Below are 14424 nucleotides of genomic sequence, written 5' to 3' on the forward strand. Positions count from 1 at the left end.
GTCTAAGGACCGTGGATGGCAAAATCCTATCGACCTTCCTTGAAGCTGTAGAAAGAAGGGGCTTAATCGAAGAGGACAACACGCTGAACAAGAGTCTCGCTGAGGCAACTAGGTGGATGATGCCATATGCGCTGCGAAGGCTTTTTGCAACAATATTAGTATTTTGTGAGCCCAGTGATGTGTTTGGACTATGGGGGAAACACAAGGAGGCCATGTCAAAGGACTGTAGGCGCAATAATCAATCCACCTTCATGGTGGAGCAGATGGTCCTCATGGATATTCGAAAATTGCTATAATCAATGCAGAAGGATATAAAGATGTACCCACTTCCTGATATCGATGACACATATGATGCCTCTCTTGATATTCCTAGAGAGATTTTTGAGGAGGCTAGTATTGAGGCTAACGAGGATGATGTGGCTCTGTCAGACACCCTTAACAAGGAGCAACGGGCTGCATAAGATGAGATCATGTCCTCGGTTGATACCAAGGATGGGGGTCTCCTCTTTGTGGATGGTCCTGGCTGGACCGGAAAGACTTATCTATACAGAGCACTTCTCGCTACTATACGTAGTCAGAAAAAGATTGTTGTGGTAACATCTACATCTGGTGTCGTAGCCTCAATAATGCCTACTGGTAGAACCACCCACTCACGCTTCAAGATTCCCCTCACTATTGATAATGGGCCCTTTTGCACCTTCATGAAACAGAGTGGTACTGCCAAGCTGCTTTGAGCATCATCTCTCATTATTTGGGACGAGGCTAGCATGACAAAGAGGTAGTCTATTGAGGCGTTGGACAACAGTCTCCGTGATATAATGGACCGACCAGAGCTGTCATTCGGTGGGAAGACCGTGGTGTTCGGTGGAGATTTCAGACTGGTTCTTCCCGTTGTTCGGAGAGGGTCGAGGGCTTAGGTGGTCGGTGCCTCACTGCTTATGTCGTACCTTTGGGATTCCATGCAACACCTAAAACTGGTGCGCAAATGAGGGCAAAGAGCGACCCGTTGTAACACCCTAGGTGTTTGGCTTCCACTAATTGCATTTCATTTCATAAACATGTGCATCATCTATCTCAGCGTGTCATTATTACTGAAACATGCATATGCAACATTTTCAATTGTGTGTGTTTCATGCTTGATTGCTTAGAATGGTAGTAGTGCAACATGTGAATGTAACATGAAATTCTCATACTTTGAAACATGGCAACATGGTAGTAATGTGACAAGTACAAAATGACAACAAGGTCATGAAACATGTGAAACATTGCATTGCAACATTTGGTGAATTGCTTGTTTTGTTGTTTCATCACATGTGATCATTTGGATTGGTATAACAATGGTGTAAAGTGGTTGGTCATGGTCTAATATATCTTAACTACACTTAGGGTAATTGTTTGAACATTGTTCATGTAGATCAAAATGACAAAATTGCCCTTTAGGAAAGGTTTGACTTGAATTGACCCCTAGAGTGGCACTGTTTGATTGATTCAAAAGACCAACTTAGAGACCTTGCATGGCTATGCACTCTTTACCAAAGTTGTAGCCAATTTATCAAGGAACAAAAGTTGTTTTATGACCAACTCATGAAAATGTGTGGAACATGCTCAAACATGGCCCACAAGTCAGAATTTCATGCTGATTTCAACAATGAAAAATATTCTAAGTCATGACTGTAATTTCAGTGTGATTGAGAAATCTTTGGCTTGATTTTACTCTGTATCTGTTGTGAATTAGTCCTTGGTTTTTAAATAGAAATTGAAGATGGAAGTACGGGCTATAACTTTCATGTTCATTTCTTTCACTAATACGTCACGGTTTAGGAGATAATCCCTGTCAAACATCGCCTGTCAGTCGGTTCAATTGGTTACTGAAACGAAAAATTCAGACTCTATAGTGCTCTACCGATTCAGAATTCGACGGCCGCGTGGTGCCGCGTGTCGATGGCCGACTGACCGCCCAGGCCACGCGTCGTGGCTGGCCTGAACCCGCTGTCGGTGTTCTCCACTTGAAGCCGCATCCTCTTGCCTCTCCATTCACTCTTACTCCCTCCTCCTTCGCCTACTCCACTCAGTCGAAGCGCAGAAGCAGTGGAGCCACCGCTCCACCATTGCTCCGCCGTCGCCTTGCTTGCTCACCGCCGCAAAAACGCGCGCGACGTCTTCACCGTAGCTCCGCCGTGTTCGCCTCTACGTCCTCCACCTCTTCTCCGAGCCGTTTGAGTCGTGGTAAGGGCGCTTTGGCCACTTCCGCCATCACCGCCATGGGCGTGACCTCGCCGGAGCTGAGACCACCATGGCCGAGGTAGCTAGGAACCTTCCTGTCCCATTTTCTTGGCTTGTGTAGCACGGTAGGGTCCTTCTGAAGCTCGTACCGAGCTCGGTGGGGCCAGCCGTGGCTCAACGTCGCCGACAGCTCGTGCCGGAGCTTTGTCGTGCCACCATCACCGACGATAAGCTCCCTCCGCTAGGTCGTAGCTCTAGCTGGTAGCACCAATCGAACCCCCTCATCACGGTGATCACGTAGGTGTCCTCGGTATCACCGGAGTCCTCGCCGTCGGCGAGCAAGACCACCGCCGCGCCATCAAACGCCGCCTCCCCTGTTTCTCTCTCTGTCGCGCGGGTCCCCTCGGTTAGTCTCCGATGCGGAGGCGGGAGCCGGCGTGGGCCGCGTCATGTTTGGGCCGCGCCAGCGTGAGTTGTGGGCCGCCGTGACCTTCGGGCTGGCCCAGCAGTAGAGTTAGGTTTTCCTTTTTTGTTTTGTTTAATTGTTTTTCACAAGATTTATGTATAGATTCAAAAATGTGTAACTCAAGTTTGGTAGATCCAAATGTTATGGTTCAAATTTTGTTGAGTTCCTAGTAAGGTCTAGTATTTAATAAAAATATTATATGAGCACATGTTTTAGAAATTTTGGATGAATAAAATAGGACTTTGAAATGTGTTTTTAGATGCATGCAATCTTGTTTGAATTTTATCTTGAGTTTTTGTGGTCCAAAAATTATGAACTTTTGTGGGTAATCTATTACTGCTTAGTAGAAGCTCTGGTTAAAATTTTAGAGCTAGTGCATGTATAGTTTTTGAGTTATAGAATTTCTTTTTATCAATGGATGGATCTTGTGTGAATTTTCATAATTTTTCTATAGATCTAGTATAGGTAAAATTTGGTGAGTAAGGTTCTTATGCTATAATGATGCTAGGAAAAATGTGAAATCTATTGCTTGACACTTTTCATTAGGGTTTCCTAATTATGCTAAAAATAGGCTTGCCACCTGTTATTTTGGGTACAGCAAGTTCTGCTTGCCCAATGGCTTTGAAATTTTTATGGTAGTCTATGTGAAGCATGAGATAGCTACTATAATTTTTGTAGATTTTTATGAACAGTTTTACTATATATTGCTTTAATCACCTAATTAACTAAATAAATGTGAAAAGGATATTAAATAATTTATTTAGAAGTTGGCACTATACTTTCTAGTGTTTCTCTGGTATGTGCAACAAGTTGGTTAACTTGGCTTGGTCCAATTATGCTTTTGCATCATCATTAAATAATTAATTTAGTAACCCTATCATTTCTGGACAGATTCTAGGTTTACTGGAATTCGATTTGATTAATGTAAGAATCATGCTTTGATGTTTACAAATAATTTGTAGAGAATTTCATAAGCTTTCCAGAATGTCCTCATGCAAGTCATTTGGATTTGTATAACTCTTGTTGTGATTGAATTAAGGGACTACTTGTGTGCATATGAAACTTTAAATGTTGATTTATGTATGCCTTTACTATTTCTAAGTTTGTGGTAATGTTCCTAGGTGTTAGGCCTTTAACTGAAGATGAGCATCTTTATCTTAGGTTATGCAAGTTAGGTAAGTTGATCTTGTTCCTTAAGTTAAGTTAGATACATGCTTAAAGTGATTTGAATAGAGCTATTTTACTCGGTAAACGAGTGTCCAGTGATGCTTTCGTAAACACTTACTGTGATTCATTCATCATGAGCATCATGTCATTCCTTATGCATCCATGATATTTATCTCGTGCATCGGCATGCAATAGGTATACCGGAGGGAGTAACACTGCTGGAATTCGAGGAACCGAACGAACAGCAGCAGCCGACACCGGAGGTTCAGGAGGTGCAGCCTTCAGGAGAAGTGCCAGACGAGGTCGCCGTTGAGTGCCCGGATCACCGTCCTTGCAACTTTGTGAAAGGCAAGCCCCGGAGCATATTAAGCCTCCTAATTTCCGAAATGCAGTTACAGTATTATTGTTACATATATATATTGTTGCATTAAGTTTAGGTGTTGGATGCAAACACTTGCTGCATTGGTTACCCAATCCTTGTCCAGATATTGTCACCCTAAATCCTATGTAGCTCAGGCTCGTGTAGTGCTTAGCCCTGCTTAAACACGGTAGAAGTCGGGTGATTTCCTGTCACCTGCGAGATATAGGAAGATACATATGGCACGGTTGGTTATATTTGCTATCGTGGAAAAGAACCAGTCTTAATTTGAAATGAAGACCGGGCGGAGGCTTGCCGATTTGTAGTGACTCCGTCTGTGTTGCTTAAGGACTGATTCTTGGAGCCTTTCCTGTTCATGTTGAACGCATGCCTCTCTCTTAGTTGGCCGTGTCCGAAGACCGACCACGAAGCTGAGTAGCTCACCTCAAGCCGGGAGTCGATAAGTATAAAGTGCGCCTCGGAAGGGAGTCGTAGGCGTGAGTCCAAGGGCAGGTGATTTAAAAGTCCTGATCGTCCTGGCAGAAGGGTAATCCCTGAGAGTGCTGGCGTTGATCGAACCCACGAATTTGGTTCCTGAGATGTCCCAAAGGTAACCCACGGCTACCCTTGCTAAGTATGCCAGGGTGAGAGTTAGGAATACCCCCTCAGCTGAGTTATAATTCGATTCGAGTCGCCGTCTCTCCCGGTTAGTGAGAACTTGATGGGCTTATCTCCAATGTAGATACACTAAATAACATAATGGTTCAGAATTGATGATATGATGATGACAGCCTTATTATACCTGCTATGGTTAATATTGTTTGCTCCTAATAAGTGAGTGCTCTAGTATAGGTGCTAATCTAGTGGACAGGTAAATGATGATAAGCTTGATGCTAAGTTTAAATTGGTTACTATAATCATAAGCTCTTTTCTGCAACTGTGTCAAGCTAGCCCACCTGAAAAGCCTTGCATGATCCTTGGTGTCTTTTATTTCTGGTTTTTGATGGGTAAGTCTAGCTGAGTACCTTCTCGTACTCAGTGTTTATCTCCCACCTGTTGCAGATGACCAGTTCTACTTTGATTGCTGCAAGTACTGCCTTCTCCCAGCTGGGGATGAAGACTAGACCGTTGGGCGCGGTCTCTACTAGTTCTCGTACCTGATAATGCTTTTGTGGGACATGACTCAGACTTGGCAATGTATTTGAAAACCATGATGTTTTGTACTAAACTATGTTGCTTCCGCACACTTAAACTTGGTTTGTAATATGTTATTTGAACTCTGATGGATGCAATCCGAATGCTTATTATGAAATGTTGTAACGGATGATGTGTTGTGTTGAATCACTACGATCTTGGTTTGTATGTCGAGAGTTGGTTGAAATCCTTCGTGATTTTCGGACTACCGGGATTATGGGAGCTTAAGTACAGGAATTTGATCGCTTCGGTGATTGTTTTTTGTACTTATGTTCTTATGATTTGGTCGGTTCTGTTACACCCGTGGTTTGCAGAATACTTGTTGCGCGTCGGTGGAGGATCTGAGGAGGCGACTGTTGATGATGAAATCCGTCTTCCTCATGATATATGTGTACCACACACCGGGGAAGATAGTGACCTTGATACTCTAATTGACTGCATATTCCCTAACCTCAATGCGAATATGTCAAGCAAAGATTATATCACCTCTCGAGCGATCTTATCTACGCAGAACGACTGGGTTGATATGATTAATATGAAGATAATAGGTCGTTTCCATGGGAAAGAGATGGTGTATCATAGTTTTGACTGTGCGGTGGATGATCCGCACAACTACTACCCTAAGGAATTCCTTAACACTTTAACACCCAATGGTCTACCTCCACATGTGTTGAAGCTGAAGATTGGTTGTCTGGTAATATTGCTTAGGAGCATTGACCCTACGAACGGACTTTATAATGGTACCAGGCTTATCATACAGGGGTTTTAAAAGAATACCATAGACGTGGAAATTGTATTGGGACAGCACGCTGGAAAGCTGATTTTTCTACCTCGTATACCCTTATGTCCGTCGGACGATGATATGTTCCCTTTTCAATTTAAGCAAAAGCAGTTCCCTAAACGGCTCAGCTTCGCGATGACCGTTAACAAGTCGCAGGCGCAGACTATCCCTAACATCGGGGTATACTTGCCAGAACCAGTGTTCTCGCACGGCCAATTGTATGTGGTGCTATCAAGAGCTACGGCAAGATCGAACATTAGGATCCTAGCCGTGCCGGCTGCTGAGAAGGACGTGAACAAGGGGAAAGGGAAAGTGAATAGAAAGAAGAAAGCGACAAATGATATATTCACAAAGAATATCGTATATAAAGAGGTTCTAACTCCATAAAAGAGGTAATGCATCACGCATCGATACATATTTTTTAGGATATCAATGGTACTTTAACTTTAAAAATTAACAAACAACTTATATACAGGATACTTCTAACTATAGCTTCAGCCATCTGCATGTTTCAGCTGCAAGAAGTCAGACGCCGCATCTTGGACTAGAAAATCTTCTGGATCATCATTGATTGGTGACCAACTGCAGCTTGGTATTTGTGCAAAGCACGTTCTCTTAGTCGAACTATTGAGAGATTAGATTTTTAATTGTAGAATATATTGTAAAACATATATTGTGAAACACAAACTTGTTATGATTATCTTTCCGTAGCACTTGATTCCTAAAGAAGTGCAAGCTTATCTTTCGCGTATCGTAGGCATGAAGTAATGCGACAATTGATGTTGATGTTTCAATTTTGCATTCAAATTTAGAGTTATATTTTAACTATCTATCTTTCGTGAAGACTTATTTAAAATTGATTGGAACATTATGATTGTGGTATCTATTTTAGATAGCAGTATAACACACCCATACATATGTTATCATGGTATTATGTGTTCCCGTTGCAACGCACGGGCATTTACCTAGTAGAAAAAAGAACGTGCGATATAGACCATGAAGCATGAACGGAACCGGAAAACAAGCAGAGAGCAGTGATCTATGGACCAGGACCCCTTAGAAAAGGGTCGCGGGAGTCTTCGAACATCTGAGGCATAGTTATTAAGACCGGACTGGACCAGCGGTCGAACTGCTAAAATACCGAACCAGTGTCTAAACTGGTCTGATTCACTTAAAGACTATGTGCAATCGAAACGCTAACCGGCCGTTTATGTAAGAGTGAGTAACAACGAAATCGGATCCAGCCCTTGCAGTGGCAAATAAAGAACCCAAAAAACTACTTTGCAATGGAGGTGAACCAAGGGCAAAATCGTTGTTTTACCCTCTATACTTGACGGACGTTATATGAATGAACTTTGGACAGCAGTGGTACCGAGAGAGAAAAAAAGAACTAATGCGATGGTATAAATGTCATAGGAACTTTTTCAGTGGTCTATCGAGAATTTTGGCAACATTCAAAAGCACACAGAATTGACGATCCAAGTATAGCGGACGAGTTATTAGCTCGGTTGGCAGCTAACGTAGCGGGAAGCTCCAGGCTGGGAGTCGACTCCCCACCTTGCATGTGCAGGTTTGCGCGTTGTAAAAAAAAAATCTTCTTGTCTATCTCACGTTAAAGCACAGGTCTAATGTCCAGCTCTTGTTCAGTTTCACGGGTGCCGCTGTGTATGGATGAGGTAGGGGATTCGGGGGTTTTCAGGTCTAATGTCTGGCTCAGTTTCACATGGGATATGGTGCCGATGTGTATAGATGAGGCAGGGATTAAAGGTTTTTTCTATATGTGTGAGAAAGTCTTCTTGAGGAAAAAAAAATCTCGGTGGCCTTCTTTTAATCCAAGTATAAGAAATTCATATCTATTATCTATTACACCTAAAAAAATAACTAATGTCATCGTTGGAGGCCCCGCTCAGCGACGAAGCCAGCGGGGGGCTACCCGTGCTCCAGCCCTCCTACGGCCATGATTTACATGGAGCCCGGGCTTAGCCCGGGCTACCGCCATGAGGAGGAAGAAGAAGGCAAGGAGGGGCTGGAGGAAGAAGAAGAGGAAGCCAGCCCTGGCTTCGTCGATTCCTGGCTTCGTCGCTGGCCCCGCTAATCACTCCGTCACCCGTCGCTCCTGCGTACAAACCCGTCTCCAATGAAAAAAAGGAAATCAAATCGAAAAGAAAAAGGAAAGCAAATAAAAAAAAAGGAAAATAGCCAGGGGTAGACCCACGGTAAAAAAAAAAGGAAACTACCATGCCTAGAGTCCAAAAAAAAAAAGAAACTACCGTGCCTCCCATGGGTCGCACCGGGCCGCATGCAAAACCATGCATAACAGACCGGGCGGGGTGGGTATGCTCTTGTTCACTAATTAATTATTAATTCTAGTCTGTATGTGATAATTTTAGAGGTCAAAGTGGTGTCAAAAATTTTCCACTCCTCTGACTCTGAATTTTGTAGATATCGAGAACACTTTTAATATATATACGGATACGAATAATCTGAATCCAATAGTGTGCGGATACGGGATAAGATATAGAACTAGCAAAATTAAGTAGATATAGATTCTCCGAAGTTTAGAATAGGATATCCGAAAATTTCTCTTCCTAAACTAAAGCCTAGAGGAATTCAGGATTTAAAAAAACTTGTTTGACTCCATCACCCCATTAGCGATTTTTGAACAAAAACCCTATCAAGTGTTAATGGTGTCGTTGGTCGTAGGCTTGACAAAAATTTGAGGCTCCTGTGCAACGCAAGAGCATATATCTCTACAACTAAAAAAATACATAGCGTGATCGCCATTGTCGCCCCGCCCCGCTTGACCCACTCGTGCAGATGCCATCACCCCACTCACTCCGGATCGTCCACACGCAGAATCAAGACTCCCGCTCGATCACGTCCTTCATCAATTCTTGTACAAAGCGTGCTATCATGCCACCGACAATTTGTGGTCGCCATCGTCTGCAAATCCAACTAAACCCTAGCCAAGAAGACCAAGCAGGATCGGCACTGCCACAGCTTAGCATCCCCAATTCTGTGGACCTCCCTCATGTGACAGAGTAGGATCCCGTCTTTATTTGAAAATAGTTTAGGGTTCCGAATGCAAAATCACTTATTAACTTTTAATATTTTTTTTTAAAATGATCAACTCCGTCTCTATAAGCGTGGGCAAAAATTTGTGCTGCCGTGCAATGCATGAGCATGATTCTAGTACACAATAAAATTCAGGGCTCTTTCAAGGTGATGTAACTTCTATTCCATCGGTCACGGTTTGATGCAGCCTTTTCTTGGAAAACTATTTACAATGCAAGTTTCGAGGTGTGTCCTCCCGGAGGCAGGGAGTACAACCACCTGTACAGGCTCTCTCTCTCGCTCACGCGCGCGCGCACACACACTCTCTCTCTCTCCAGTTTGTGCACTAATCGCTGCTAATAGCCTAATACCAGTATATCACCCACTCTGCAGAATATCTATTACACTACATGTATATAATATCTGACCCTAACCCCTGTTTGACACTAAAGAAACTTGAGCTACATATTGTCCACGTAGTTCTGCAACCTCTGCCCGATGAGATAGCGCTCATCCCTGATAGAATCATGGAGTCTGACAACAAACCTGGAGAGTACCTTAGCTAGATAACAGAGCGCACACATGGCAAGGCTGCCCAGCCATGCAAAACGAAGCACTACAGAGTTCACGTCAGCGGAGTAGCCGAATCTTGGTGCCACGCCTTTTGCAAGCACGTAAGGAACACAGAGAGCAGACAGTAGCTTGACAGTGATTGGCATCAAAACATCTCGCAAGACCCACAATGCCCTGAGCCCTGAAAACCCATCCTCCCTTGCCTGAGTTAGCTTCCGATCCCACCTTTCGTCGATGAAACAGGCCAGGAAAGGTGCGACCCTTGTCCAACCAACCTTCAGATCAGAAACAATAAAACCAAAGTAGTTGCATCGCTCATTAGTGAACCTGGCTATAACCCAACCAAATAATGGTAATAATAGTATGTAAATTAGCTACAAGCTACCGTAAAGGTGGTCAGGAACCAGTTTTGCTGATCCAACTGTTTCAAACTAACAAGGTCAGGAAAGCAACAAAGAAAAGTTGCAGCTCACCAACTTAGTCCAGAATTTCAGCAATTGCGACCCCAAGAACCAAGTGCAGAAGAAATCGAAAACTGGAACTTCATCAGTGGGCACCACGAAGGGTAATATCAGTAGACAATCAACCAACAATCCGATTAGAAAGGGAATGACGACAACCTGACAACATATAGAAAGTCACTGAGCTGAATCAACCAGAAAGCAGAAAAACTAATAATGAAACCACCTCAGATAACTCACCCATAGGAACAAAAGCGGAGCACTCTTCAAAGCAGTTATAACCCGACTGCAGATTATAGACGACAGAAGGCGTGTTCTCCCAGAGGTCACATAAGCAAAGACATCTCTAGAGGCAGCAATAATAGTCGACAAGACGCAGAATCCGACAGCAAAAGCAAAAATATCTGAAGGAAAAAATGCACAAGTAAAGCCCAAACAATCTAACATATGAACTTAATCCACAATGTAGATCTACTGAGCTTTGGTGAACAATCATTACCATTGGACTTCAAAGCACCTGCTACTGGCAACTGAGGGATGGCAAACAACAATGCACGTCCAGCTGAGACTGGAGCAACAAGTAGAGCAGCAATGAACATGACAACAGTAAGCCACGCTGGCACCATGAGTAGTGCCAATCGAACAGCAAGAGATCTCCTGGTACATTGTGCCAAAAAAAGGGGATAAATGTCCAGAACAAACTCTGTGCCCGACTCCTCTTGATATGTAACATTTGTTGATTAAATAAAGCGAATGAGGAGAACAAATAAACAGGAGATTAAGAGAAAATTGCAGATCAACTGACTAACAAACTAAGACAGAGCATGACTACGAGCCAAACTGATGGCCTTCTCTGTGCACCTGTGCGCTGTGTGCCTTTGTAAATACAACAACAACAAAGCCTTTAAGTCCCAAACAAGTTGGGGTAGGCTAACTGTGTGCCTTTGTAAATCTTGTGTAAAAAATGTGGGCCGTTTTGGGCCATTAATAAGAATCAGGTGGGGAACTTCTCCCCCCACCCCTCCCCCGGTTGCCCCTCAAAAAAAAATGATGACCTTGTGCAACTCTATCTGACATGTCTAAGACTGACAAACAAAGGCTGACACAACACTATGTCAAAGACCCACATAGGATTAACTAACACTTTAAACGGGAATTTTCTAATCTCCAGATCTAAAGAGGCCTTCAGGGCATTGAATGACTATCAAAGAGCAAATATATTCAAGATGATGTGGTGCTCTGCTCACTTGTGTTTCCTTGTACACTAGGTTTAGCATGGTAAGATTGAGATTGCCAAATGAAATCCAAATAAAATTATGACACGACTATTTGCAACATGGGAATGGAAAGTTCTTTTCATAAAAATGTTGCAAATTACCTTCCTTTCAACCGAATAGGCACCTTTATTGTTCAAAATCACACATATGACTAATCCAGCTCTAACATGAATACTAATTCAATTCAAACAGATGGGGTACCTTTTATCCTTAGCCTCAGCAGGCCTACCATACTGATCTTTTGGTGTGACACTATTCCCAGCTTCAGATTCACCAGCACCATCAGGTTGGGCAGTCAATAAATCAGACAAACCAAGAGCCTGTCCGGTACTGGCAAACCAATACCGCAGTACCTTCTTCACAAGCAGAATAGGCTCAAGGTATTCGAGTGCATTGCAGATTAGAAGCTTCAGAAGAAGAAAACCAGATAGTAACTCTGCATAGTTTCGTGTTGGTTGCCAAAGTACTGTGCCCGTTGGAGGATCAAAGTAGCTGCAAGTTGCAAACATGAATTAAGATAAATAAGCAAATGACATGAGATGACAAAGGCTGGCAAATACCTCTTGCCACGATGAAAAATTAGCATAAAGAACTTACGTGATGTCTAGCGGGAACATGGTAGGTACCAAACGGAAAGCAATTTCAACAGGGACAAGAATGACCATCGCAACATAGATAAGGCTGAGAAAAAGACCGGGAACAATCTTGAAAAAGAACTTGCAGAATGGTTCCCCAATCTTGATTTTGCCTCCAGTAGTGTGGACAAAAGGGGTACCTAGCCTCAATGCCTAGTGACACGCATAACACACACATAGTGCTGGTCAGTTTCTGAGACAAGAAAACAACACACATACTCAAATGCTGAACGAAGAGCTATAGTACGACATACCGGGCGAAGAAGACTGGGAAGTAATGAGTGCAGCAGCAAACAGATACATCCAATAAGCCAGTGAAGAGCAGTAGAAGCAAATGATGAAGCAAATAGAAGTTGGAGCTTCTGGGGTATTTCCACACCAAACAATTTTGAAGTGTAGATATCAAGCGACCAGCCAAAGAGCAAAGGCCATATTACAAGAATCACTGTGAGATTAAGAGAAATATTTGCTAAACTTATGATCCCCCTGAAGAAGTGCTGCAAGAAAGTGCCTGTCCTACCGAGCATTACATGTATGCTAGGCAGCATCTTAAGAGGGCTAAATAGCCAGCACACCAAGTCGGTTAAGGCATCGAAATAAACTGTGATGGTAAGTTGCTCGCCCCTAGAGTATTGCTGGAAAGTATGCAAGGCAGTAGAGAGCAGAGCCGCCACAAGGATAAGCCCATATCCAACTAAAAGCACTGATGTTGTTGAAGTGGAGGAGTGTGTTATATCCAGAGTGCCAGAGGTGAAACACGACATGCAGCATAATAGTATCCTTCCCAGTGAGAAGGGGAGAAACCCAAGCAGAAAAGCAAATGCCACATCACCTATTACCACCTGATAATGAGTTAGCAGACAGAGACATTATTGTCAGAAGAGAGATTAATTAAATTAAATTAAATTAAATTGCATTTTCTGGAAGGAAAACAAGTAGGAGTAATAGTAGTGAATACTAGGTGACAAATAGATCCAAACCATACCATCAGGGCTGCTTCGACGGTGTGTAGCGCAAGGACCTGCAAAGTATCCAAGCCTCCAAAGCGGTGCTGCAGGTGAGCTTCGAGGCGCGCCACCCAGAGCGCAAGGGGAGCAAGGGCATCAGCAGCGACTCTGGCAGGGGCGTTGAGCTGCCTAAGGTTGGGGAGCTCTCTGAGGAAGGCTCTTCTGATGGAGACGCAGGCAAGGACAGTGTCCGTCGAGGGCATGAACCTCATGGCGTAGGGCCTGAATAAGGCGGAGGTGCGGAGGGAGAGGAGGCGGCGCACTTGTGCGGAGGTCCTGGAGAGGGCGAGGCGCCAGACCCAGAGGGTGGTGAGCGGCATGATGAACTCCCAGACGCAGATGGCGAAGAGGAGGGAGAGGAGCAGGAGCAGCCAGGACATGAGCTTGTTGGCGAGGCCAAGCATGAACTCGGGGAGGGGCAGCCTGATGGGAGCGTTTGCGGCGTAGATGGGGGCGATGGAGATGGGGCGCTTGCACACCTGAAAGACATTGGATTGGATTGGTTCATCGATCGATTCATTCAACCCCATCACAAGCAATATCGAAGTGAACCGAAGCAGAAGCAGAAGCAGCAGCAGCATCAGGCGCCTAAAACCCCCACAATCGAGGCGGCGATTCGAAGGGTGATGTAACTAATTGCTCGCGCCGACGATGAGCAACACAACCTCACCTCGCATCTGGGTGATGACGATGCCGAGCTGAAGCCACGTCGCGAGGACAGCCATCGGAGCAGGCAGTCGTCGTGGACGAACCTGATGCTTCCGCGGCAGGCGCAGGGGTGGCGCAGGGGCCGGCCCGCCTCTGCCGGGAGGTGGCAGATGCGGCACGCGTCCTCGTCGTCGCCTTCCGCTTCGCCGGGCAGGAAAGGGGCGATCGCCGCGTCGGCCATGGTGAGTCAGCCGTACCGTTCCCCACTCCCCGGGTATCGGCCTCGGGAGAGGAAGCACCTACCTCTGCCGCCTTGCCTCTCTGCCTCTGCCTCGTGGACAGGACAGGGAGGGAGCGGGCCGTGGGCCGTGGGCCGTGGGCCTGCTAGCCTGCCCCTCTCGGTCATTCCTTTTTTTTTTCTGGTTTCTTGTTTTCCAAGAAAGAAAGAAAACTGACTGATTTTCTTTTTCCCAGGGAAAAAAAATTGAACGTCAACAGTGAATCAATTTTCAAGTTGATGCACTTTGAGATACTTCATTCGCTGTGGATTTTTCACTGCACCAGCACTGAATCATGGGTT

At 44.5% G+C, this 14424-nt stretch overlaps 1 protein-coding gene across 1 annotated transcript; it reads right to left on the bottom strand.

The window, feature by feature from the left end:
* Positions 1–9404: 9404 nt before the first annotated feature.
* On the bottom strand, positions 9405–14411 carry LOC136476705 (probable E3 ubiquitin ligase SUD1). The gene is made up of 9 exons (XM_066474638.1): positions 13867–14411; positions 13175–13675; positions 12444–13031; positions 12152–12342; positions 11756–12046; positions 10777–10934; positions 10518–10681; positions 10290–10436; positions 9405–10091 (listed from the first exon to the last, which is right to left on the bottom strand). The coding sequence occupies exons 1-9, from the start codon at positions 14083–14085 to the stop codon at positions 9705–9707; spliced, it is 2646 nt and encodes an 881-aa protein (XP_066330735.1). The 5' UTR covers positions 14086–14411; the 3' UTR covers positions 9405–9704.
* Positions 14412–14424: the final 13 nt, after the last annotated feature.

The sequence above is a fragment of the Miscanthus floridulus genome, chromosome 8 (genome assembly GCF_019320115.1).
Source record: "Miscanthus floridulus cultivar M001 chromosome 8, ASM1932011v1, whole genome shotgun sequence".
Lineage (NCBI taxonomy): Eukaryota > Viridiplantae > Streptophyta > Magnoliopsida > Poales > Poaceae > Miscanthus > Miscanthus floridulus.